A 26,853-nucleotide genomic window follows, 5' to 3' on the forward strand; every position below is an offset into this window, starting at 1 on the left:
ATAGATATTTTTGTCCTTTTATCTAAGGTGATTTTTGTTATAGTACTTGAAATATATATGTATATATATATACAAACTTATTAGATATATATGTCATATATAATATATGCTATATTAAATAATAAGTAGTTGGTAAAGTAATAATAAAGAGATCTTACTGATGATTATATTGTAAATAAAGCTAAAAGTTTAAAAATATTTATTCTCTCATAAATCCCATCTACAGTTTTCCTTCTTTCCTCTCCTCTCAGTCCCTCCCCCAACCTCCACTCTCCTCCAGATCCATTCTCCCTCCATTTCTTTTCAGGAAAGATCAGGCCCCCCAGGGATATCCAGCAAACATCACATAACAAGTTACAATAAGACTAGGCATATACCCTCATATTAAGACTCGATGGGGTAACCAAATCGGAGGAAAAGGGCCTTAAAATCAGGCAGAAGAGTCAGAAACAGCCTCCATTCTCACTGTTACTAGTCCCACAAGAACACCAAGCTACACAACCACAACATATATGCAGAATGCCTAGGTCAGACCCATATAGGTTTTCTGATGGTCCCTCCAGTCTCTATGAGCCCCTATAATCCCTGGTTAGTTGATTCTGTGGGCTGTGTTCTTTTGATGTCCTTGACCACTCTGGCTCCTACAATCCTTCTTCTCCCTCTTCCTCAGCATTGTCTAAGCTCCGCCTAATGTTTGACCATGGGTCTCTGCATTGACTCCCACTAGTTTTTGGATGAGGCTTCCCTGATGATGATTATGGTAGGCTCCAGTCTACGAGTATAGCAGAATATCATTAGGAATCATTTCATTGACCTTTGTGTGTGTGTGCCAGTCTTGTTTGGTTCTATCTTAGGTCTCTAGGCTGTCCAGCCTTTGGTTTGTGGCCCTCCAGGCAGTGTCAGGTGTGGGCTTCCTCTTGTGGTGTAGGTCTCAAGTTGGAACAGTCGTTGGTTGGCGACTCTCACAAGCTTGGCACTACCTTTACCCCAGCACATCTTGCAGGCAGGACGAATTGTAGGTTAAAGGTATTGTGACTGGCTGATGGCCCCGTCGCTCCACTGGAGGCCTTGCTTGGTTACAGGCTCTGTATCCTCCATTACTAGGAGTCATCATCCTAGAATCCAGGGAGTTTCTACTGCACTAGGTTTCTACCTTACCCCTGAAATGCCCCCAGCTCCGGTCATCTCTCCCAGTACTCTCTTCCTTCATGCTTCCCCTGACCTGATCCCTCCTGTTCCCATGTCCATCTGCCCCCAGTCAGCCTGCAAAATCTATTCTATTTCCCCTTTCCAGGGAGATCAACATGCCCCTTCCTTGAACCTTCCTTGTTACTTAGCCTTTCTGGGTCTATGGACTTTAGCATGATCATACTTTACAGCTAACACCCACTTATAAGAGAGTACATAGCATATTTGTCTTTCTGGTTTGGGTTACCTCACTCTGGATGATTTTTTATCTAGTTCTGCAAATTTCATGATGTCATTGTTTTTAAAAAGATGAGTAATACTCCAATTGTATAAATGTACCACATTTTCTTTTTTATTGTTTGTATTGACCTATACATTTTCCCCCTGCTCCTCTCTCTTCCTCCCCTCTTCCCCTTTACCTTCTCTCCTGTCTCCCATGCTCCCAATTTACTCAGAACACCTTGTCTTTTTCTCCTTCCTATGTAGATCCATTTATGTCTCTCTTAGGGTCCTTTTTGTTATCTGAGTTCTCTGGGGTTGTGGACTATAGACTGGTTTTTCTTTGCTTTATGTCTAAAAGCCACTATGAGTGAGTACATATTATATTTGTCTTTCTGTGTCTGAGTTACCTCACTCAGTATGGTTTTGTCTAGATCCATCCATTTGTATGCAAATTTCAAGATGTCATTATTTTCTGCTAAATTCCATTACTCCATTGTGTAGATGTACTACATTTTTTTTATTCATTCTTTGGTTGAGGAGCATCTCGGTTGTTTCTGGGCTCTGGCTATTATGAATAATACTGCTATAAACATAGTTGAGCACATGTCCTTGTGGTACGATTGAGCATCCTTTGGGTATATACCCAAAAGTGGTATCGCTGGGTCTTGAGGTAGATTGTTTCATAATTTTCAAAAAAAAATCTCCATATTGTTTTCCAAAGTAACTGTACAAGTCTGTACTCCCACAAGCAATGGAGGAATATACCCCTTACCCCACATCTTCTCCAGCAAAAGCTATTATCAGGTACCACATTTTTTAATCCATTCTTTGGGTGTGGGACATCTAGGTTGTGTCCAGTTTCTGGCTACTATGAATAAAGGCACTATGAACATAGTTGAGCAAGTGTCCTTGTGGTATGATAATGTATCCTTTGGGTATGTGCCCTTGAGTGGTATAGCTGGGTCTTGAGGTAGATCGATTCCCAGTTTTCTGAGAAACCACCATATTGATTTCCAAAGTGGCTGTATAAGTTTCTATTCCCACCAGCAATGGAGGAATGCTCCCCTTGCTCTGTATCTTCTCCAGCAAGAGCTTGAGATTTTGCCCTTAACCATTCTTACAGGTGTAAGATAGAATCTCAGAGTCATTTTGATTTGCATTTTGCTGATTGCTAAAGATATTGAACTTTTCCTTAAGTGTTTCTCAGCTTTTTAAGATTTCTTTGTTGAGAACTCTGTTTAGATATGTACCCCATTTTTAAATTAGATTATTTTGTTTGTTTATATCTAGTTTCTTGAGTTCTTAAATACTTTAGATATTAGCCCTCTGTCAGATGTGGAGTTGGTGAAAATCTTTTCCTATTCTGTAGGATGCTAGTTTGTCCTATTGATGGTGTCCTTTGCCTTGTAGAAGCTTTTCAGTTTCTTGATGTCCCATTATTTAATTGTTCATCTGAGTGTCTGTAGTATTGGTGTTCTGTTCAGAAAGCTGTCTCCTGTGCCAATGCTCTTAAGACTATTCCCGGGGGCTGGAGAGATGGCTCAGAGGTTAAGAGCATTGCCTGCTCTTCCAAAGGTCCTGAGTTCAATTCCCAGCAACCGCACGGTGGCTCACAATCATCTGTAACGAGGTCTGGTGCCCTCTTCTGGCATGCAGGCATACACACAGACAGAATATTGTATACATAATAAATAAATAAATAAATAAATAAATAAATAAATATTTTTTTTTAAAAAAAGACTATTCCCTGCTTTCTCTTCTGCCAGGTTTAGTGTACCTGGTTTTATGTTAAGGTCTTTGATTCACTTGGACTTAAGTTTTGTGCAGGGTAATAGATATGGATCCATTGGCATTCTTCTCCTTGCTGACATCTAGTTAGACCAGCACCCTTTGTTGAAGATACTTTCATTTTTCCATTGTATATTTATGACTTCTTTGTAAAAAAAAAAAAAGTCAGGTGCTCATAAGCGTGTGGATTTATGTTTGCATCTTCAATTCCATTTATCAACCAATCTTTCTATGCCAATACCATGTGGGTTTTATTACTATAACTCTGTAGTGGAGCTTGAAATCAGGGATGATGATACCTTCAGAAGTTCTTTTATCATACAGGACTGTTTTAGCTGTACTGTTTTTTGTTTGTTTTTCCATATGACGTTGAATATTGTTCATTCGAGGTCTGTAAAGAATTGTGTTGGAATTTTGATGGGGATTGAGTTCAGTCTGTAGATTGCTTTTGGTAGGATGGTCACTTTTACTATGCTAATCCTACTGATCCTTGAGCATGGGTAATCTTTCCATTATAGTGTTCCGAATTTCCTGGATGTTTTGTGTCAGGAATTTTCTGGATTTAACATTTTCTTTGACCATTGTATCTATTTATTCTATCATATTTTCAATGCCTGAAATCCTCTCTTCCATCTCTTGTATTATGTTGGTGTTGAGTCTGTTCTTACCTAGATTTTCCATTTCCAGAACCCCTAAAGCTAAAACTGTTTTAGTTTTAGTTTAAGAGCTCATCTTCTGAGTCTAAACTGTGTTATGAATTACATTTCTTTTCCTTTGGTAGTGACAGTGAGTAGTAAAGTGGTATTTTTGTGCCAGCAGTACATGCAAGGAAACTTAAATCCCAAAGATGATCTAAAATTGTACTGCCTAGTACAGCAGACACTAAGGCATAGAGGAATTTAAGTATAAGCGCAAATGAAATGAAATTTAAAATTCATTTCTTCAGTCTTTAGCCACATTTCAAATACTCAAGAACCATATGTTTCTGGGGTTCACTGTATGAAATCATATATATATATATATAATATTATATATATACACATTATAAACACATATATTTATCCACACACACACACACACACACACGTAGGAAGTGAGGGAGAAATTTCTGTTTTCATTGAGTTTCTATTTGACAGTACTGATCGGGATTCTAGAACAGAGGGATTAGCTCCTGCTGAGTCTCAAAAGCATTTGGAAGCCTAGACTTTCTTCCTCAAAGATTATATCTCATTTCATCTCAGTGGGTGTTTAGGAGTTGTAACTCTCCCCAGGTGATTCTAATGTGAAGCCAAGATTGACAGTCACTGAGCTGGAAGAAAATAATAGAATCAAATTGGGACTGGGTGAAAGGGCAAGACCAACTATTTTTGTGAATATAAATTATGGATGGTGCTTTTAGGTAGAAGTCATAAAATTTCACACATTCAAAGTACTCATTAGCTACATGAATGGCTAAGTATCATAAATTTTAATTCTGTGATGCTTCAGAGTTTAAAATTTAAAGATGCAATATTAAAATATATTAAATGGTAATTTACTTTTTTATAAAATAATATTCTAGGGATTCAGTTTCTTTATTTAGAACAATTTCATGTGTATATCTCTGCCTTACCACATTCATATTTTTTTCTCTGTGCAAACTATAAAAATTTATTAAACACTGAATAATAACTGTGACGACTCATGCTCGAATCTGCCCTCTCCCAAGGATAAATTGGTTGTTTCTAATGGGTATCTTATTTTTAAGCTTTATAAACAGAGCTTGAGACTATCCATGAAAATGACATATATTCTTTTTTTTCAGCCCTCTCCCCCATCTTAACTGTTTGTATCAGATTCAACATAATGTTCTCCCTACCTTTCTGGCACTTGAGATTGAAACCAGGGCCTTGCACAGACACTAAGCAAACTACCTTCAACTGAGCTATATTCCCAACCTTTGTCTTCACTTTCATTCCTAACTCACTCCCAACTTTTTAATGCAAATTACATGTAGATTTTTTAAAAACAGAGTGTTTGAAATATAAGATCCTTTGTATTAATTCTTTGAGAAATCATAGAATTTGTGTATCTTGATCATATCCACTTGTGCTCCTCTCCCTAATTTCTCCCAGATTTATCCCCATCACTGGAACTCCTCTCACTCAGTGGTTGGTTAACTCCATAACATCCATGACACTATTGCACTTAAGGAATGACCAATGGTCATTATTAAAACAATGGGTTCACAACAGGGTAAGACTGTTTGATGACTTTTTCCTCCAAGTGAGTTATGTAACATTTCCTGATGCCATGAAAGGTGGCAAGCAGGGAGGAAAATTTCTGGTTAGTGTTAATCTGATTTCTATGTGTCCAAAGTGTGTTTTATCTTCAGCAATATGGTCTTACCATCAAGCTCTAGTGGGCAACCAGAAATGGTGGGAGTAGGGCTGGAGAGATGGCTCAGTAGTTAAGAGCATTGACTACTCTTCCAAAGGTCCTGAGTTCAATTCCCAGCAACCACATGGTGGCTCACAACCATCTGTAATGGGGTCTGGTGCCCTCTTCTGGCCTGCAGGCATACATACAGACAGAATATTGTATACATAATAAATAAATAAATATTTAAAAAAAAAGAAATGGTGGGAGTAACCTATATTGGTTTGGAGTATCTAGAACATATTAGAACAAGTATTCTTGGCCTGTTCTTTTTATTTGGCATCTTATAGCTTCTGGGAGAACATTATTCCCTGAGTAAGGTAACTCCAGTTTAATACTTTTGTATCAAAAATACACACACACACACACACACACACTCACTCACACACTTAGAAAGCATATAAAGTACTAGGTTTCCATATAGCTTTTTACCTCCTTTAAGTTAGTTAATCCTCCTCCACCTATTCCCTTACCCTTCACTTCCATCCCCTCCCTACTTAAATATAGCTTTAAAGGAAATGTTAGCTCAAATTCCTTACTCTTACAGATAAAGATTGAAACTAGTGACTAATCTGCTATAACAGCTTGTGGCAACACAAGGATGAGGATATAAACATTGAATGTTATTTTATCATAAGACAATTATTTTAAGTAATTTCTAGTCTGCTGCCATAGTATAGCATCGAATTATTGAAAATACTTTACTTGGTTTTATAAGCATTATTTGATAATATGCTTATACTGTATACATTTTAGTTCTGGAGTTTGTGTGGAAATGCTCTGACCCCCAAACGAGGAGTTTTTGGTAAAACAGGTGACCTGCAGACAATATTGTGCCTAGCCTGTGCTCGGGATGAATTAACATATTCTGGTGCACTCAATGGAGATATATATGTTTGGAAAGGAATCAATCTTATACGAACAATACAAGGAGCCCATACTGTAAGTATATGTGAATATTTGAAATACTTTTAGATGTTTACCACTTTACTTTCTTAAAACAAGCTATCTAATATAACCTGTTGCTAGTCTTCTCAGTTTCTTGAAAAATGCTCTTCTAACAATTTGTTTCAAGATTTCAATGAAGAACCATGTAATTAGACTCATACATATTTATTAACATAGTATAATTATCATCTTATTACCATTGCTGTAACAGTGTCAGAATAGTGGTGAGTAAAGTTTGCTGACTTTACTCATAGAGTTTCTAGATTAGCTTTAGTAAAATAAAGCTAGTGTTAAGGCCAGCTTAACCAGTAGGCAGTTTGGGAACATATAGGAAATTACCCAAAACCAAAACCATAGATTCATTAATCCAGGGAAGAAGGGATTTAATATTTTTAATAGATTAAATTGTTATTTATTTACTTTGTGCATGTGGTGTTTTGCTTGTATGTATGTGCCATGTATGTGTATCTTTGGAGGCCAGAAGAAGGCGTGAGCTTCCATGTGGCTGCTAGGAATTGAATCCAGTTCATCTGGAAGAGAAGCCAATGATTTTAACTAAAGAGCCATCTCTCTAGTCCTTGGGATTTTTTTTAATTCATGAGATTTTCATTTAATTAAATTAGAAAAAATGTATTGTTAACATTTTTTTAGACTGTTTAGCAGTTGAATCATCTCTCCTCAAACAGTGAAGGGAGTTGGTTAGCATGGTAAGATTGTCAACTGGAAAGTACTGACGTGCTAAAGAACCATGTATGAATTTCTTGCTGTAAGCAAAGTATCTGGAAACAAAAATATCAGTTTTTTAAACTAAAGGTGTGGTAATTCTTATTATAATCTCTAGTATGTAAAAACACTAGTTTTTTCTCTTCATATTTTTCAGTGTAGAATATGAAGTGTTGAAAATTTTTGCTTATCTTCTGGAAGAAAAATGTTAACTTCTTTGATTTGTCATTTTTTATTAATTGTTCTTTTGTCTTTTACTCTAGTTGGTTGTATTAGGATTTTTGTTCATTCGTATATTAGAGATATGTAGTTTTTCAATATATACGTTGCAGGTAGGGGCCATGGATGTAGCTAAGAGATAGAATGCTCATCTAGCATTGTGGAGTCCTAGGTTCAATCCTAGTCCTGCACATACATGCACAGAAAAGTGAAAGGTTTTTCCTTTATGGTTTATAGTTTTTTTTATCATGTATAAAACTGTCTGTGGCGCATGCCTTTAATCCCAGCACTTGGGAGGCAAGAGGCAGGTGAATCTCTGTGAGTTCAAGACCAGCCTGGTCTACAAGAGCTAGTTCCAGGACAGGCTCCAAAGCCACAGAGAAATCCTGTCTCGAAAAAAACCAAAAAAAAAAAAGTCTTATAACTCAGTCACATGAGTATTATGATGTTTAAACACTTATTTATTACATTTAGAGTTTTGCCTTCTAGAATTAATTTTATATACAGTACAATATTTAACTTTCTTTTGTTATATACATATTATTAAATACTGCCTCAATTCCATATTGACTTTCTAATGATGGATTATATTTTTGATATGTTATTGGTATGTTTATTTATTTATGTTTCATAAGAAAATATTGCTGAGTGATTTTTTTGCCTTTATTTAGTATATTTCCCCCTTCCCCACCCTGAGCCAGGATTTCTCTGTGTAGCCCTGGCTGTCCCGGAACTTGCTCTGTAGACCAGGCTGGCCTTGAGCTCAGAGATTCAGCTGCTTTTACATCCCAAGTGCTGAGATTAAAGGTGTGAGTCACCACTACCCAGCCTAGTAGATGTTCTTAAGAAGTCTATGTTGCTAAGTTGATTTCTACCTTCACCTAGGCGGGAATTTTTAGTATGAATGCTTGTGAAGAAGGCTTTGCTACTGGTGGCAGAGACGGCTGTATTCGTCTTTGGGATTTAACTTTTAAACCAATTACTGTGATTGATCTCAGGGAAACAGACCAGGGATACAAAGGTAATAATAAAATGAATGCATTATGCTAAGAAAATTGTGAGTGGACCAATGGTTGCCTTTTGGTATACACACGTCTTCTATACGTTCCTCTTGGAGGTTTTGTTGATAGCTGGGCTCACTATCATGACAAAGGTTCTTTTGTGTGTCTAATGCCTGTTGTAATGAGACCAACAGAGACATCTGATAGACATTTACTTTTTTCCCTGTGAATTTTGAAAAATATTTTACTGTTACAATGCTAAATAGAACTATTTGCCAAATAATTACACAACTGAAATATATTGGGAATTGGTAAACTTTTGTTATTGATGATTTAAGCTAATTTTCTTTATTCAGAGAATTTACTTTTTCAGCAATTAGGGGACTTAAAATAGGCATAATAGAATAAATTCTCAGTGTAACATATTAGTTACTATTATGTCATTGGATTATAAGACTAAAATTGGAAGTAACACATTTAGATAATATTTACTTAAAATATTATTTAAATAATATTGGTGCCACTGGAGAGATGTATATAACTCCAGTCTAATTGTTTAGCCTCATCTGTAAATTAAAGCCACTATGAATATCTCCTAGTATTGAATGAATTAATACACATTAGTTATTTAAACTCTTCAGTACATTGTAAGCTTTTAGATGTTAGCCGTTACTCTTATTTTTATTAGTTTAGATGAGCATTATTCAGAAGCTTAGAAAATAATGACATTCCTTTTCTTTTATTCTGAAGAGGATATTATAAGATATTTGGTATCTTTATATTGGCAATATTGTATAAAAAATAATGTTTTTCATAAGGGCCCAACAGTAACTGTGGACAATGCAGATAAAATAAAAGTGAATGTTTTCTTTCTTTAAATATGTTAATAAGCAGATTTAAGAAATGAAATACAGTGAGAAGTAAGATTCTTATAAAAACACACAATGCACTTCTCTAAAGGCAGGTCCTGAGCACTTACCCATTGTGAGCGCTTGTGAGAGCCTAACTACAAACATAGTCTGACTCTCAGAATTGTGTAGCAAGGAGAAGGAAAAAGTTTATCTAAAGATAGTTAGAAATTTGGTATACAAAAAAGAAATCTATTGTTTCATAAGGAAAAGAATACAAACAATTGAAGACAATGGGAGTGTACACCCAGACTTTCGTGCTCTGTCTTATAATCAAGATATAAAAGATATGAAAATTAATTTCCAATTTATACTGCATTTTATTACTGTAGCATTGACATTTACAATATTGGTATTTAATGTGCTTTTTACAGGTTTGTCTGTGAGGAGTGTTTGTTGGCGAGGTGACCACATTTTAGTTGGAACACAGGACAGTGAAATTTTTGAAATTGTTGTGCATGAAAGAAATAAACCTTTCCTACTTATGCAAGGCCATTGTGAAGGTGAACTTTGGGCACTTGCTGTTCATCCTACTAAACCTTTGGCCGTGACTGGAAGTGATGATCGTTCAGTCAGGTAAGTAAATCATTTCTTTGGTAAGGGACTAAGCAATTTCAAATTCAGACTGTAAGAACTAGTATCTTACCAACTAAGAACATGTTTGTGGTCATATGCCTTAAATGGATTGTGCATGCCTCTGACCTGCCATGGTGCTCAGGTATGCAGATGCATATACACAAATAAATATGTGTAAAATTTGTTCTAAAATCTACCTCTGTGATGGTATGTAAGCTGTAGGCAATGTGTAAACAAATGAGTGTGTCTGTGTTCTTATAAAACTTTATTTATAGACATGAAATCTGAACTTTGTGCATTTTCTTGTGTTTCAAAATTTTATTCTTTTATGATTTTTAACAATTAAAATTTATAAAATTTATTTTTAGTTTTCAGTCTATAAAAACATCCAGCCACCTGGTTTGTCCCAGAGGATCTGTTTACTGACACTTGTGATACAGAACAAGAAATCTTCAGTAAACAAAGCACTTAATTGCAGCAATGAAACTTTGTGGTCAGGAAAGATAGTGATTCACTAGTGTAGAACGGCCAAATAGAGATGTTTGGGACAAGGAACATGAGAGCGAGAGAGGGGAGGGAATAAAGGAGAGTCACTAGAAAGAAACTATTTTTGTACAGATGACTGTATCTGTAGGAAGAATCCAAAGAAAATGCAAATCAATTTGTGGAATTTAAAGGGAATTAGTGTATTGCAAACTCTAATTGGTCTTAATAATAAAAACCCAGAGTCAGATATTGGGTTAAATGCTGAAAGATCAGAGAAGTAAAGGGCCACCCACTAGAGAGACTTTTTACCTTTGCCTAGTCCTCAGATTGAAGGGGGCAAGATCCCGTCTCCACGAATACTCAGACTGAATGTGGTGAGCTCCTGTATTCTCCTGCCTTATATTCCTCTCTCTGTCTCTCTCTCCCTAATTATATCCCTTCCTGTCTTTACCTCCCTAATGTTGGGATTAAAGGTGTGTGACTCCCAAGTACTGGGATTAAAGGTGTGAGCCACCACTGCCTTTCTCTTTTTCTTTGAGACAGATCAAAGTGTAGTTCAGGGTGGCCTTGAACTCACAGAGTGCTGGGATTAAAGGTGTGAGCCACCATTGCCTGACCTCTGTGGCTAACTAGTGACTTAGCTCTGTACTTTGATCTTCAGGCAAGCATTATTTTTTAGAATACAAACAAAATATCACTAGAATATTGTCTTACTTTAAACCAGATTATTTTAACTTTAATGTTCTTATATAGATTATCATTTTTACAGTATACATTAACTATTTTTATTTTTGAATTAAATTGTATAGGATTTGGAGCCTTGTAGATCATGCTTTAATAGCAAGATGTAATATGGAAGAACCGATTCGATGTGCTGCTGTCAATGTAGATGGAATCCATCTTGCCCTTGGAATGAAGGATGGGTCATTCACTGTCCTTAGAGTGAGGTATGCTATTAAAGTAGAAGCAGAAACAGTAATTTACTGTTTTGTTAGAATGTAGAGTACTCATTGCTCTTATCCACTTGGATACCCTCTTCTTTTATATGTGTGCCAAATAAATGAACATACTTCATTAAATGAACATACTTTTTGTTGGAAAATTAAACTCAAGAAGTTTTATCTGGGGGAATTAAGAATGCTTAGCAAATGTGTTGGAGAGATGGCTCAGTGTTTAAGAGAGCTTCTGTTCTTACAGAGGAACTGCCCAGAACCTACTTGGTGGCTCACAACTATTTGTAACCCCAAGTTCTATGAAATCTGACTCCGTCTTCTGGCTTCTACAGGCTCCTGCACATGTGTAGTGCAGATAACCTCAAGCAGGTTCACAGACATATACATGGAAAAGAAATATGTTATTTTAAAAAAAGAATGCTTAGTGCAGTGGTAGCTGCAGTGTGAACTACAAATTTGGGTCTTGATTTGCTGTTGGTAGTATTATTTTCAGTTATGATCCTTTGTTCTTAAATATCCTCAAGGCTATGAGAAATGGTGGAGTAGGGGGTTTTTTTGTTTGTTTATATCTTCATGTTTTGAAAAATGCCTGTATCCTCTTATTTGTATAACTAGAAATGCTTAAGGAATTTATTAAAAGGCTGGGCATAATGACATATGCCATTAATCCCAGCACCAGGAAGCAGAGGCAGGTGAATTGCTGTGAGTTTGAAGCCAGCCCGGCCTACCTACTGAGTTCCAGCCAGCCAAGGCTGTATAGGTAGACCCTGTCCCAAACAAACAAACAAACAGAATTTGTTAAAGCTGTACCTAATTTATGTTGAATTACATTGAATTTCTGTCCTTTGTCATTGTTAAAAACAGTACTGTAGAGCCGCAGCATGTTCACAGATCAGTGTTTATGAAATCTTTCTTCTCCATCTCAGTAATCCTCTACCTAGAAATTTTTAATTCATTTTTTAACTTTGCCTTTCTTGTTTGAGTTGCTTCCACAGAAGCTGTCTAGTTCATTACCTTCCGTGTAGTTTTACTATTATTCCCTGTGTAGGCTTTGCCGTCTCCTCACAGGATCAGTGGAACAGCCCTCCTAACTGCTCTCTTTACCACCTCGAAACCATTCCCTGCGGCATGATAGAGATTTCTTCTTTCTTTGTTAAATAAATCTGTGTCTTGACAATTTCCTACACATATAATGCATTCTGATTACTCTCATTCCTTGCCCTGTGTCAGCTGATAGTTGCCCACTACCGACCCTTCTTCTTCCCTATACATCTTTTTCTCACACTCATTCTTTTTCCTTTGTTTTCTGACCACCCAGGGTAACTAGCGCCCCTGGTGTGACCATGGGTTTGGAACTCTATTGGAGCCTGATGAGGCCTCTCTCCTAGCATACATGTCTATAGCCAGTGATTTAGGTGGCCCTATGCGTCCCTCTGTCTGTGAGTGATTAGGTAAGGTCACTGATGCCTTTTCTCCTCCAGCAACCTGCATAGCACTTCTGGCACTATGGAAGCCACAGCAGGGAAGAAGTTTCCAACTCACTTCCAGCTTGGTTTTAGAGATTTCTTTTAAGCCACACGTGTTTCATCCATCCTCTCTCCAAAGGCTTTCTGCTCCTTATGATGAAGTTTCTAATCCTTGACATGGTGTGAGGGCCCATCTCTCTAATCAGTTTTCTGTACCTCACTCTGGTTTTTTTTCTTTTCTTTTTTCACCTACTCAAAACTTCTTCACAGCTGAGCCTGATGGTGCAGACTTGTTGTAATCTTAGCTGTTCAGGAGATTAAGGCAGAAGGATTGTGAGTTGAAAGCCTGAGTTCAAGGCTAGCCTACTTAACCTTGTTACTCTAAATAATTAAATAGGCTGTAGTTAAATAGTAGAGTGCTTGATCAGCAAGGATAAGACTCTGGGTTTGATTCCCAGTAAGAAAAATAAAAGTAGATTTTTACAGTGGGATGTACTGTTACTTTTTCTTAAAATTGTTTTTATTTAATGTCATATTTGCTTTCAGTCACTGTAGATATCCAGTGACATTAAGTACATCTACATTATTGTGTCATTACTATCGTCTCTAAAACTTTTGATCTTTCTACATGGTTTCAGTTTGACATGCTGTAGTCATCTTGATTTATAACTGCCGTATTGATCAGGTTAACCTTAATCAGCATTTCCTACATAGTTTCCCAGCATGCTACAAATAGACAAAACCTATGGAATTATGTAGAGCTTTCAACGAGACCCTGGTGCTGGGAACGTACTTGACTCCTTGATGTTGGCAAGATAAACTTGCTTGCATATCGGGAACTCACCAAGGCCAGCTGGCCTGGGTCTGAAAAAGCATGGGATAAAACCGGTCTCACTGAACATAGCAGACAATGAGGACTACTGAGAACTCAAGAACAATGGCAATGGGTTTTGATCCTACTGCACGTACTGGCTTTGTGGGAGCCTAGGCAGTTTGGATGCTCACCTTACTAGACCGGGATGGAGGTGAGGGGTCCTTGGACTTCCCACAGGGCAGGGAACCCTGATTGCTCTTTGGGCTGACGAGGGAGGGGGACTTGATTGAGGGAGGGGGAGGGAAATGGGAGGTGGTGGTGGGGAGGAGGCAGAAATCTTTAATAAATAAAAAAGAAAAAAAAACTTGCTTGCATGATGCCATTTTGTTCCTAGTCCAGGTTGTGGGGATGAACCTGGGCTTGCTGATGAATGCTTGTGTCTGTAGTTCCCAAAATTTCATCCAGTAAAATTTTTCTGCTTCTCTTTCTTTGGTTGTACCGTATTTTATTAGTTTAGCTTCGTTGTTTTCTGCTCTTCATAGTAGTTTCTGTTTCCACATTGTATTGTGCACCTTTCTTCAAATAGACCACACACTCTATCTTTTCTGTGTGTGCTGCATCTTATTCCTAAAGAATCATCTCTCCTCTTTTAGACTTAGCCAGCGCCTCATGTCTTATGCTCAAGTCAGATGTACCTTGCTGTGGCTCCTTCCTGCTTTCAATCTAGTCTTAGTCTGCCTTTCAGTATTTCTTACAGTTTAACATATTTCTCTTGAGCAATTGCTGTACATTGTCATAGTTATTTTATGTCCATCTCTCATGAAAGGTCAGTTTAGTTTTGAATCCCTTGTACTAAAGCAACATAAGTGTTCAGTGCTATTAAAAGAATTTGAATGTTTGTTCTGACCTTCATTTAAAAACTTTAAGAATGAAAAAACATGCTTTCGCTTCTGAAATTGCCAACCTGAAGCATTTCAAATAACTAATACAGAATTTATATGGAGAGATGGTTACCACCAAGAAGCAATGATCCTTCCTTCCTCTTGCCCACATTCCCCATGTTTCTGTCCTCCCGACTACTTCGAGTTCTAGAAGTTTGAACACTCATTTGTGTTAAACTTAAGTGTTCATCCCTTTTATGACTGTTACCAATGCCTATGCTATTTTGGAGATTCATTTTAAGGCATCCTAGAGGAAATGACTGAATTGTGGCCTATTTTTAAAATAATAAACTAAACAGAGCATGGTGGTATCTGCTTGTATTTTAAGTGCTTGGGAGGCTGAGAAGGATTGAAGTTTGAGACCAGCCTGTGATATGGGATTCCCCTCTGTATGCTATGAATATGTTTTATTACCATTGATTATTAAAGAAGCTTTTTCAGTCAGTGGCTTAGTAGAGTAAAGCCAGGTGGGAAATCTGAACAGAGATATAGAGAGAAAGAGTAGGCAGAATCAAGAGAGATGCCATGTAGCTGCTGAAGCAGAAAGACACCAACTACCAGCCAGAACCTTACTGGTAGGCCACAACCTCATGGCAATACACAGATAAATAGAAATGGGTTAATTTAAGATGCAAGAATTAGCTAGAAATATGCCTAAGCTATTGGCCAAACAGTATTGTAATTAATATAGTTTTGTGTTATTATTCAGGTCTGGGTGGCTGGGAAATGAACGACCAGTCTCTGTCTACAAGCCTGGACTACATAATGAGACTCTTAAGAAAAGGGAACATTTGAAATAAAATTCACTAGTGGGGAAAAATTAATAAAAACAACTAAGGCAGTTATATAAAGATATATATTCAAATATATTGCTCAAGTGATACATTCTTTCATGTTTTCCTTATTTCCCAAATGTCAGTTTATACATTTGGCTCTTTACAAAAATGTGTTTGAAAATTATGGTGTTTAAGAATGTTCTATAAATTCAGTATTTACAAGGAACTTTTATCATTAAAAAGTTTGACTAAATATTTTATTATCTGAATCCAGAAATACAGTAGCGCTGTAGGGTACTTAAAAATAAGGTTATTTATATATTGAAATTTAGCATTTTTTCTCTTCTACTTTTTTTTCAGTGCTGGGGGTCAAGTCCAGGACTTCCTGCTGGGCAAGTGCTCTATCATCAAATATTACATCGTCCAGTTTTTTTCTGTTTATTTCTTGTCAGCAAAATAGTTATTCCCAAGCAGATACTACTTACCTTACTCCTTACTTACATGTATGTCACAGTTTGTAAATACATGATGGAACCTCAGTATTTGGCGACATTTTACAATTCTCTTGTGACTTTTGCTCATGTGATCTTTTCTCTTTTTCACAGAGATATGACTGAAGTTGTACATATTAAAGACAGGAAAGAGGCAATCCATGAGCTGAAATACTCTCCAGATGGCACTTACCTTGCTGTTGGCTGCAATGACAGCTCAGTTGACATCTATGGCGTTGCTCAGCGTTACAAAAAAGTTGGTGAATGTGTTGGCTCACTTAGCTTTATCACTCATCTGGACTGGTCTTCAGATAGTAGATATTTACAGACAAATGATGGCAGTGGAAAGCGGCTTCTGTACAGGATGCCAGGTGAACTTTTCCAGCACACTGCATATAGTTCATTGACTTTTAATGTCCGTGGTATTTAAATTTTCAATAAGAGTACATTGTAAATTATATTTGATTATAGGCAGAGTAATCTGAGCTATTTCAGGCTTTATGGTCTTTCCTACAAGACAAATATCTTTAGAATTCTTTCACATCAGAATATTGAGTTGTAAGTGACTCAAAATTCTATACATTTAAAATTTACAATGTGATCTTTAAAAAAAAAACCATTGAGATAAGGTCTCATTATGTTTCCTTGCTATCCTGGAACTGACTATGTAGACCATGCTGGTTTCAGATTCTGAGATCCCCCTGCCTCTACCTCTAAAGTGCAGTGATTAAAATTGTGTGCCAATGGTGTGTGATTTTTTTTAAAGAAAGTATGTACATACATTGGACATTGTAAAATGATTTCCACAATTACACTAATTGTCATATCTATCTCCTAATACAGTTATTGTATTTCTGTGTGTAGTAGACACATTCAAGATCTTTGTTAGCAGATTTCAAGTATACCATGCAGTAATACAGTGTGAATAGTAACAGGTACTGCACTGTACATTCGGAAAGGACACTCAGAATTCATCATGCACACCTGGGACTTAGTGCCCTGGAGAACATGTCCCCGTCACAGCACTTCTCCCAGCTCTTGGATACCAGCATTGTAAACCCTTGTTAATTAAAACTCCAAACCTCTCAAAATGACTTTCTACACCTCTACTTAATGTGGTGCTTTGTGAATTAATCACTCTTATAAGAACATATTTAATAAGACTGGTGGCATAATAAATCAATGTATCTTTACCCAAGATTTTCATTAATGATGTGAGCCCTAAAGTCCTCTAACACAAATATATCACCCTCCATTGATCATTCCTTTTTAGTCTTTTTAAGCCCCCCTCCCAATTATATATCTTGGGTTTCTTCTTAATACCTGATTTGTCACTTTGTCATAGCTTTTCCCCTTTCTTCTTTTCCTTCCTTTTCTCTTTCCCTGTCTCCCTCCATCCCCGCCTTCTTCCCTTCCACTCTTCTCTCTCCCCCTTCCTTCTACCTTTTCTTCCTCCTCCCTCTTCCTTCCTTCTATCCCTCCTGTTTGTTTTGTGTTTTATTGAACATATTACAGAATATGTTTAGTAAAAAATATTAAAGCCCTTGCCGTTAGTAGACCCCTTAGATTCTTTCTCTGCTCCTACTTTCTTCTCCTATGCTGGAACAGCAGCTGTACAGTGAGCAGTCGGTTCAGAGTTGTCCTGAAGATGAGGAGAGAGTGGATGTAGGAGAGCTCAGAGACCACTAGTTGTCAGAAGAGGGATCTCATTCTACCCCATAGCTTCCTCAGAACCAAGACCTTGACAATCCCTGAAAAAGGCATCTTTTGCTTTTTCTCACAACTTACCCAGTTGTCACTAATCTATATTATGATTTTAATACAGTTTAGTTCTTTTTTCCATATGGATGAGCCTGCTGAATTGATAATTACGTTCAAACTCTCTAAACTGATATGATGTTAGTAACATTTAAATTTTTCTAATTTTGTTTTTTCTTCTAACCCACACTTACCTATCTGTTCATGTATTTTTCTCTAACTTAGGAATAAGGTGTTAAAATTTACATTTGAGTGAAAAGAATCAAATGAAGTAATTTCTTAAATGAAGACTCTTTTATTTTTAGGAGGAAAGGAAGTGACAAGTAAAGAAGAAATAAAAGGTGTTCACTGGGCTTCATGGACATGTGTTTCAGGCCTTGAAGTCAATGGGATTTGGCCCAAGTATTCTGATATCAATGATATAAATTCAGTGGATGGAAATTATGTTGGCCAGGTTTTAGTTACAGCTGATGACTATGGAGTTGTAAAATTATTTCGATATCCATGCTTAAGAAAAGGTATCTTTCTTTTTAATATTTTAACTAACCCTCTCATAAAAGATGTTATGTTCTTGCATAGTCTAGATAAATGAAACAAATTAATATTTCAAAGGATATATTAATTGGTGTAGACTTTATTTTATTTCAAAAGTTATTGTACTCTTACATTTTTTTAGTTATGAAATTTTTACTGAAAATTATCCTTGAATTTTTTATAACATGTAGTAATAGTTTTTCACCTGACTTGTTAATTATTACTACACATATATTAAAGACAACTCCATAATGATGATTACGAGAGCAGCTGAAATAGCTTGATACAAGTCTATAGCAAACACATCCAACTTAAGTACTGGGTTTTCATGGAAGACCAAGCAGTACTGATAGTGTGCATGTGTACTGATGAATTCAAGACTCTGCAGTCCCTTCCTGCTGCCAGTTCCTCCCTGTGAATATCAGATGCTCTAAATAATAAGTAATTCCAGTCTGTGAATAAAGGTTGGCTGTATTTTTAGTGAGGGAAGCCCCTGTTTCTAATCTTCTACCACAGGACATGTGAGGAATCAGACATTATTTGATGCTGTTTTTTTTTTTAAAGATTCATCTATATTGTTTCATATACTTTTTAGTTTTTTTTACTGCCATAATATAATAGTGTTATAAATGCATGTTATATTTTATGCATCTATTTTCCCATTAGTTGACATATGAGTCATTTCTAGCCTTTTGTTAACACATGTAAGTTTCCCAGAACTGTATATAGTGTGAAACTGTTGGATGATAGAGTGTATGGACTCTGAACTTTATAAGAAAATGTCAGTTTGCATTGACTCACAACCTGTTCAGCACTTGGCCTGACCATTCGTCCTTTTAATTTTTGCAAATGTAGGTACTGTAAGTCATATTTTGCAGTTTCATTAAAATCTGTACTGGTGAGACTGAGCTTCATTTTCAGATGTTTGGGGGGAGGTTTCCGTGCTTCCTATGTGGTTGCTTCTTTTGTTGAACTGTTGATATAGTCCAGTAAGTTCAGGTGATTTATGATTTTTATGGATTGCATGTATCATTTCTCAATGTGCAGTCAGTTCCTTTCTTTTTTTTTCTGAGAGATGGTCTTTATAGCCCAGACTGGCCTCAAATTTACTATGTAGTTGAAGAGACTAGACCCAAGTTTTTATCTTATTTATTCTTAGAGTTCACAGGTGTCACAGTTGTTAGGACCGGTGAGCTGGCCTCACTTGGCCAGCATGTGTAGCAGCTCCTAGTATTATGAAATCAAGTCTTCAGAGAGGAGGCTTTAGGTAGAAACAGCTGTAGTCCTCCAAGTCCTGTGTTGAAAGAACACAGTGTCTTCAGCAGTAGGAACTTAGTGCAGTTTTTGTGGGTCCTACCAAAATACACTGTAAAATCAGTAAAGGAAACATTTGCACCCTTCAGTTCATTCATTTGTTCACTTAGCTAATTATTTTAAATCATTTTCCCATCTGGTCATACTTGAGATAATGGTCTAATGTTGTAATAGTTTGAATAAAGTGGTTGTGTAATAGTTTGAATAAAGTGGTATTTTGTGTATTGGCCTTTATCAATTTAAAGATATATTTTTGTTATAGGGGCCAAGTTTAGAAAATATATTGGTCATTCAGCTCATGTAACTAATGTCAGATGGTCACATGATTATCAATGGGTTATTTCTATTGGTGGAGCTGATCACTCTGTGTTTCAGTGGAAGTTTATTCCTGAAAGAAAATTAAAAGATGCTCTTCACATAGCACCCCAAGGTAAGCTTAAATATCTTCCTCATTCATAGCTCCAAATTAAGGATTTTACCATAAAAACTTACTAATAGCAGAACTTTCAGTTTGAATAGATCTACATCTTTAAAGTCAGGTGTCACAGAGTATGCCATGTGAAGTAATTGGGTTGAAATTTAATTTATCAAATGAGTAAAGTAATAGTTCTACTAGTAAAACCAATGATTCTTTATCTCAGAGATACAGGTTCCTAGGTTTTGTATATGCTACAAAAAAATCAGTTCATTTGTTGTGTGTAGTATTTTTAATGTTGATTATAGGTTATATTCACTTATCTACGTATACATTTAAATTTGATGTAGCCATCATTGGGGAGCCAGTGGAGGGATTTAAAGGAGCTGTTGAGTTCGCAGTGAGTGGACAGGAAGATAATCTGTATTAGTACAGTTTACTGACATCTGGGTCACTTGAATAGGTAATTTCATTTTATTGTTTTATGGCTTTTTTCCATGTCAAACTGACAGAGTCATCCCTTAATTATTAATTTTACATTGTTGTGTTGAAAGTAAATCTTTAAACAAATGATATTTTATTTTTAAAAAATGTACAGAAAGTCTGGCTGAGTCCAATAGTGATGAATCAGATTCAGATCTATCTGATGTTCCGGAACTGGATTCTGAGATTGAGCAAGAGACACAGCTTACTTACCACCGGCAGGTAACGTCCTAGTAGCCCATGATGTTGTCCCCCAAAAGTTCACGTTCTTTGCATCTGAAACTTACATTGAGCATATGGGCATCTTTATTAATACCACCCTAATCATATTGTTGTGTACATACATTTTTAAGGTTTACAAAGAAGATCTACCTCAGCTTAAAGAACAATACAAAGAAAAACAGAAAAGTGCTACTTCTAAACGAAGAGAACGTGCTCCTGGAAATAGTATTCGACTGCACTTCATTCATGGGTATAAAATACTATTTTTTATTTGTGTGTTTGAATTTGAGTTTTCATTTATAAGCTTGGCAAAGTCACCTTGCTGTGTGTCTGTTTCCATCTCTTCAAATTGGTGGCTGACTAAAAATGTCACAATGAGGAATAAATAAGCAATGCCAGTGATGATGGACAGCATTGTCTGGCATACATGGAGCCACCATGAAAGTATGATTAAATTTCTAAAAACTGTTTTTGAAAGTTCATATAAATGGGCATCTCACTTTAAAAATGTAGGATATTAATGATCTCTCCTACAATGTGACTAAATTGAAATTTTGTGAGTCCCCTTTTACCTGCCTATTTATTTTTTTAATTGATTTTATTGAGCTATACATTTTTCTCTGCTCCTCTCCCTTCCCCTCCCCTCCCCTTCAACCCTCTCACATGATCTCCATGCTCCCAATTTACTCAGGAGATCTTGTCTTTTTCTATTTCCCATGTAGATTAGATCTATGTATGTCTCTCTTAGGGTCCTCATTGTTGTCTAGGTTCTCTGGGATTGTGAATAGTAGCCAGGTTTTCTTTGCTTTATGTTTAAAAACTACTTATAAGTGAATACATATGATAATTGTCTTTCTGGGTCTGGGTTACCTCACTCAATATGATGTTTTCTAGCTCCATCCATTTGCCTGCAAATTTCAAGATGTCATTATTTTTTTCTGCTGTGTAGTAAGTACTCCATTGTATAAATGTACCACATTTTCCTTATCCATTCTTTGGTTGAGGGGCATTTAGGTTGTTTCCAGGTTCTGGCTATGACAAACAATGCTGCTATGAACATAGTTGAGCACATGTCCTTGTGGCACGATTGAACATCCTTTGGATATATACCCAAAAGTGGTGTTGCTGGGTCTTGAGAAAGGTTGTTTTTTAATTTTCTGAGAAGTCGCCATACTGCTGTCCAAAGGGGCTGTACCAGCTTGCATTCCCGCCAGCAATGTAGGAGTGTTCCCTTTACCCCACATCCTCTCTAGCATAAGTTGTCATCAGTGTTTTTGATCTTTTGCCTGTCTATTTAATGTTTAGCCTCACGTTTTAGCTCCTCAGCAACAAGTTTCTCCCCTCCGCAAACATGCATTTTCTCACCAGATTGTTAATACTTTCTAAGAATTTGTAAAGAATTTTATGAAAAGTATTTCCAGGGATAGATCAGTGGTTAGGAAGGGTTTCTGCTCTTCCATGAGACCTGAATTCTGTTCCCAGCGCCTATGGCCTCCAAGGGTACCTGCACATGTTTAACAGATCCACCCACACAACACATACATAAAATAAACCCTAAAAATAAAGAATATACCTTCTAGTGTTAAAATAGATAATAGTTTTGTTCAACTATGTTGTGTGAATTGGATTTATTTGAATCACAAAGCAAGGTTGTCATTGATGGGATTGTATTAACCATTTTAATTAACCAATTAAAATATGTAAATATTTCAATTTATCACTTAAAGTTACTGTTGGGACATGTATTATTACATTGCCACAGTCAACATTGTGCTTAACTAAGTACTTCTTGAAATCTTCTCACTTCTCCTCACTGCCCTCACCCAGGTGTCATTTCCTTCCCCTATAAATAATATTTACTTTCAGAAATATTTGAATACAAATATGTATTCATTCCTTACTCTATTGTGTATAAAAGGAAGTGGTTTTCCATTGTAGAATGCAAATTTAATAGTGCTTTTGCAAATACTAGAATACAGAAATTTCTGTACCTGATTTCTTTGAATACCTTAGCCTAGATTTAGCTATTTGTAACCAGACAGACTCACAACAGTATGTAGATTCTAAGAAACTGGCATTTTCCTTTAACTATTCAGTTCCTTTATGACCAGAAATTAAGTGATCTGAATGATGCCTATTTCTCTGTATATTAAATATTGATCAGATGAAAGGTTAAAATGCATTGTACATGATTTATTTTCTCCATTAGTTACAGAGGTTATGACTGTCGAAGTAATCTTTTCTACACTCAAATTGGTGAAATTGTGTACCATGTGGCAGCAGTAGGTGTCATCTATAATAGACAACAGAACACACAGCGTTTTTACCTGGGTCACGATGATGACATTCTGTGCCTGGCTATTCATCCTTTGAAGGACTATGTGGCCACAGGCCAGGTAAGTCCTCCTAAAAGGCCATGTTACAATAAATCAGATAGGCAACTTTTTAAAAAACTTGCTTTTGAGATTTATTTTTATGTACCATAATCTTAATGTCCTCTTTGAGGTGATACTCCAAGTGACTCAGTTCTGTATCTTAAAGGTTTTATCATTCCTGATAACAGCCATGGGCTAGAGATCAACTCTCATGTGTATATTAGAGGGCCCTTCACATCCAAACTATAGCACCAAGTTAAAGACTGAGGGTGGGTGGGTGAATAAGAAGGTATGTTTGAAGTTTCTTCCATGAAGAAGAGATACAGTAACGAAGAAAGGAAGGTAGAGCACTGGGAATCCAGAGAGATAAACACTCAACTAAAGAACACATAACACCAGAAAGATAAACACAAGTTCCAGAAAAAAAATACACCTTACTAGAAGAGTAAACAAATGACAATTATCAATCAAACATTATTGAATTTGTACTCGGAAAGCTTCTAAGGTGAAGAAAGAAGAACTCAGCACATACTCTTTAATAATAACCCCAAGTGTAAATGCTCTGAACCTTCCAAGTAAAAGATGGAGACTGAGAGGGCTGTCACTGAATGGGAAACACCTTCTTGGCTCCAGCAGCTAGTCAGTGAGCTCTGGACATCTGCCATCTCTGCTCCTCAGTGCTGAGGTTACAGCCACAGACAACAGTACTGACTTGGTAGTAGATACTAGGGATTCAAATTAGATCATCAGATCCTCATGCTTGTAGAGCTAATGTTCTTACTCACTGGACCATCTCCCCAATCCTTAGACTCTAGATTTTACATTTATTTATGGTGTGTGTGTGTGTGCAAGCACATGTGTGCACATGCACACGTGACTTGTAGGACTTAGTTCTCTCCTTCCACCATGTGGAAGATTTGGGGGTAACAGTGGACATCTCACAGGTTCCCATAGTCTAGATTTTAAAAGAAGGTATGCAAATCAAAGGGTTACCTTCTGGGTAGAGCAAAGGGATTAGGGGAAGGGGAGCAAGAGCCAGTAATGGGAGGGTGAATGTGCTCAAAAGTGCATTACATATGTGTGAAAATGTCATGACCCTGTTATTTTAGATAATACATACCAATAAAAAACGGTATATAGTAGAAAAACAATATCAGGGTGATATTGTCCATTTTGGTTTCATATACTTGCTTAGTACTTTAACCCTTTCTGAATTTTTGATTATGCCAGTATTCTAATCTAGAATATTCTTGCTTACTTCTCTTACTGTAAGATATATCCTTTCTGAAGTCATAGCTCTATTATATGTTATCTGTTTCATGAAGTCTTTTCTTGAAATTTATTTTATTTTCAAGTATATAGTACCATGTGTTCTTAATGTTCTATTTTTCTAAGGAGTTTACCAAAGTTATCTGAATGTCACAATACTTAAAGTGCCTATCACAGTAACCCTGCCAATAATAGGTACTTAGTAATCATGTATTATCATTATTGATGGATTGTAGAAGGAGTCATATATAGCTCTGTAATATGCCTGGAGAAACTGTGCCTAGCTTGATTATCTGTTTTTGTTTTGCCCAGGGTATTAAACCAAGGGCTGCATACATATTAAGCGTAGTTTGTATCAGTAAGCCACAAACTCAGTCCCCTTAATTAGCATTTCAGAATGATTTTAGTTAGTAAAATAATGGATCATACCGTGCCATTTTCATTTTCACAAATTTGTATCATTTTCTTTGGTTATCTCTTCATTCTGCTCTCTTCAATCCCTCTTAGAGTTTGAAGAAAGGTTAATGAGAAAAATACCATGTTTGAACTCTTCTTTTTGTTTTTAACTGGAAAAATTTTCATGACATATAAAGGCAATATAGGTATTTTGTTTCCTTTTAACAAATATAAAAATAATTGTTTACAATGGCTTTTATAATTGTATCTTTATCAGGTAGGTAGAGATCCCTCAATTCACGTATGGGATACAGAAACCATTAAACCATTGTCTATATTAAAGGGCTACCACCAATATGGCATCTGTGCAGTTGATTTCTCAGGTAAGATTCTTCTATCTTAAAAAGAATGATCAAAAAACAGAGGGAATATATAGTGTTTAAATCAGTGTTACCTAAGCTTGCTATTTAACCATGGCCTTCACGGTTTTTATCAAGTGTGCATACTGTTCTAACCAAATAATGATTAAGCTAGGTTTTCAGGCTTGTTTTTAATTACAATGTAATGACTTTAACTATAAAGCCTTTTTAAAATGTTCATGTTAATATCAGCATAAAAATGGTTTTGTGCAAAACACCTAAAATTGTCATGGTTACTCTTGTAATATGTACCTTCCCTTTGGGCAAATTTTGGTGTTAATCTTTTACAGCTTTAAAGTAAACTTTAAAAGTGTTTAGTGTGAATGAGATGAGAATGTTTCCCAGGTGTCTGTATTAAGTAGCAGTTTCAGTGCATCTTATAATTTTAGTTCATGGGATCAGTTTAGCAACTACAGATATACCTACAGTGAAACTCGTTGTGTTGATTGGAATGAAATATTTTATTGAAGAAGTATATATTATGTGTTTTTGTTGCCTTAACCAAAGTCAGTTATTCATAAATAAGATTTTGGGGGAAATAGTATGTACACATACATTTTCAAGAGTACTAATGGTTAAGAAACAAGAAAATGTAAAGCAGACTGAGTGGATCAATAACAAAAACATCACTGGTGGCACTGAACAACTAAGATTTTCAAAAGCAAGGCAGAGTGGTAAAGGTTCATTTACACTTTGAACCTTATAAGCTGTAAACACATGCACTTCTGGCAGTATGTTTCAAGTCATTTGCTTCAATATTTAATATAGTCATTATTGTTTGGTAACAGTGACAACTGAAACTTGGCGTTCACTAAAGCAGCCACACAGCGTAACCTAGATGTTTTTCATTTTACTTACTTTTCATAGTCACTGAGTTTTTATGTCCCAACAGAGTTCTTAATAGTGAATTTAAATGAAATAGATCTGTTTTCTCTTAATTATTTCATAATCTGTTATTTTCTTAATATAGATTTTGGTTTTATTTTTAATTGACCTATAATAACTGTTTGTATTAAAAAATAACTGTTTGTATTGATGGGGTATATGGTGATTAATGTGTGTGGTGTCAGCAATGGATCTCAAGACTTTACATACACCAAGCAAATGCTCTAGCGTTGAACTATACCCTCAGGCCCTAATATGATGTTGTGATACAGGCATATATTATGTGCTAGTCACCTCACAGGATATTTAGGATATCCATCTTTTTGTACATTTCCTACACACCCCCAGCCTTCTTCTTCTCAACCTAATGAATGCATAAAGTAACTTAGGTCAAGTATGGTAATAATTCAAAAACCCATTATCCCAGCTTGGAAAATGCCTCTATGAGTAAAATTACTTGCTGCCTGAGCCTGACAACCTGAGTTCAATCCCCAAAGCTTGTATGAAGGTGGATGAAAAGAACAACCTTCATATAGCTGTTCTTCGACTCACACACACACAAGTTAAAAGAATCACTATTCCCACTCTCTTCCAAATTCTGATTTATTTCATGGCTGTATACATGCCTAACATTTATCATTACTTTTTCAAGTTTTAAATATAGTGCTATAGCCTATTAGTGAATTTTCTATTGCTATAACAAAACACCTTAAGGTGAGTCCCAATAAAAGCAGAGACCTGGATAGCTCAGTTATAGAAACTGAAAATTCAAAAAAAAAATAAATAAAAATAAAACAAAACAAAACAAAAAAAAAACAACAAAAAAAAAAGAAACTGAAAATTCAAGTCAAGTGACTCCATTGAT

General features: G+C 36.1%; 1 protein-coding gene across 1 annotated transcript in view; it reads left to right on the top strand.

The window, feature by feature from the left end:
• The window catches only part of Eml5 (EMAP like 5), a 114,017-nt gene that overhangs the window by 24,494 nt on the left and 62,670 nt on the right, over nt 1–26,853 (top strand). Inside the window, exons 5-15 of the mRNA XM_057782639.1 lie at nt 6,373–6,558; nt 8,392–8,527; nt 9,790–9,991; nt 11,287–11,424; nt 16,033–16,289; nt 17,982–18,194; nt 19,787–19,954; nt 20,538–20,644; nt 20,776–20,894; nt 22,854–23,040; nt 24,962–25,067. Coding sequence (XP_057638622.1) covers nt 6,373–6,558; nt 8,392–8,527; nt 9,790–9,991; nt 11,287–11,424; nt 16,033–16,289; nt 17,982–18,194; nt 19,787–19,954; nt 20,538–20,644; nt 20,776–20,894; nt 22,854–23,040; nt 24,962–25,067 — 1,819 coding nt within the window. The remainder of the gene's footprint in view (nt 1–6,372; nt 6,559–8,391; nt 8,528–9,789; nt 9,992–11,286; nt 11,425–16,032; nt 16,290–17,981; nt 18,195–19,786; nt 19,955–20,537; nt 20,645–20,775; nt 20,895–22,853; nt 23,041–24,961; nt 25,068–26,853) is intronic.

The sequence above is a fragment of the Chionomys nivalis genome, chromosome 10 (assembly GCF_950005125.1).
Source record: "Chionomys nivalis chromosome 10, mChiNiv1.1, whole genome shotgun sequence".
In the NCBI taxonomy this organism is placed as follows: Eukaryota; Metazoa; Chordata; class Mammalia; order Rodentia; family Cricetidae; genus Chionomys; species Chionomys nivalis.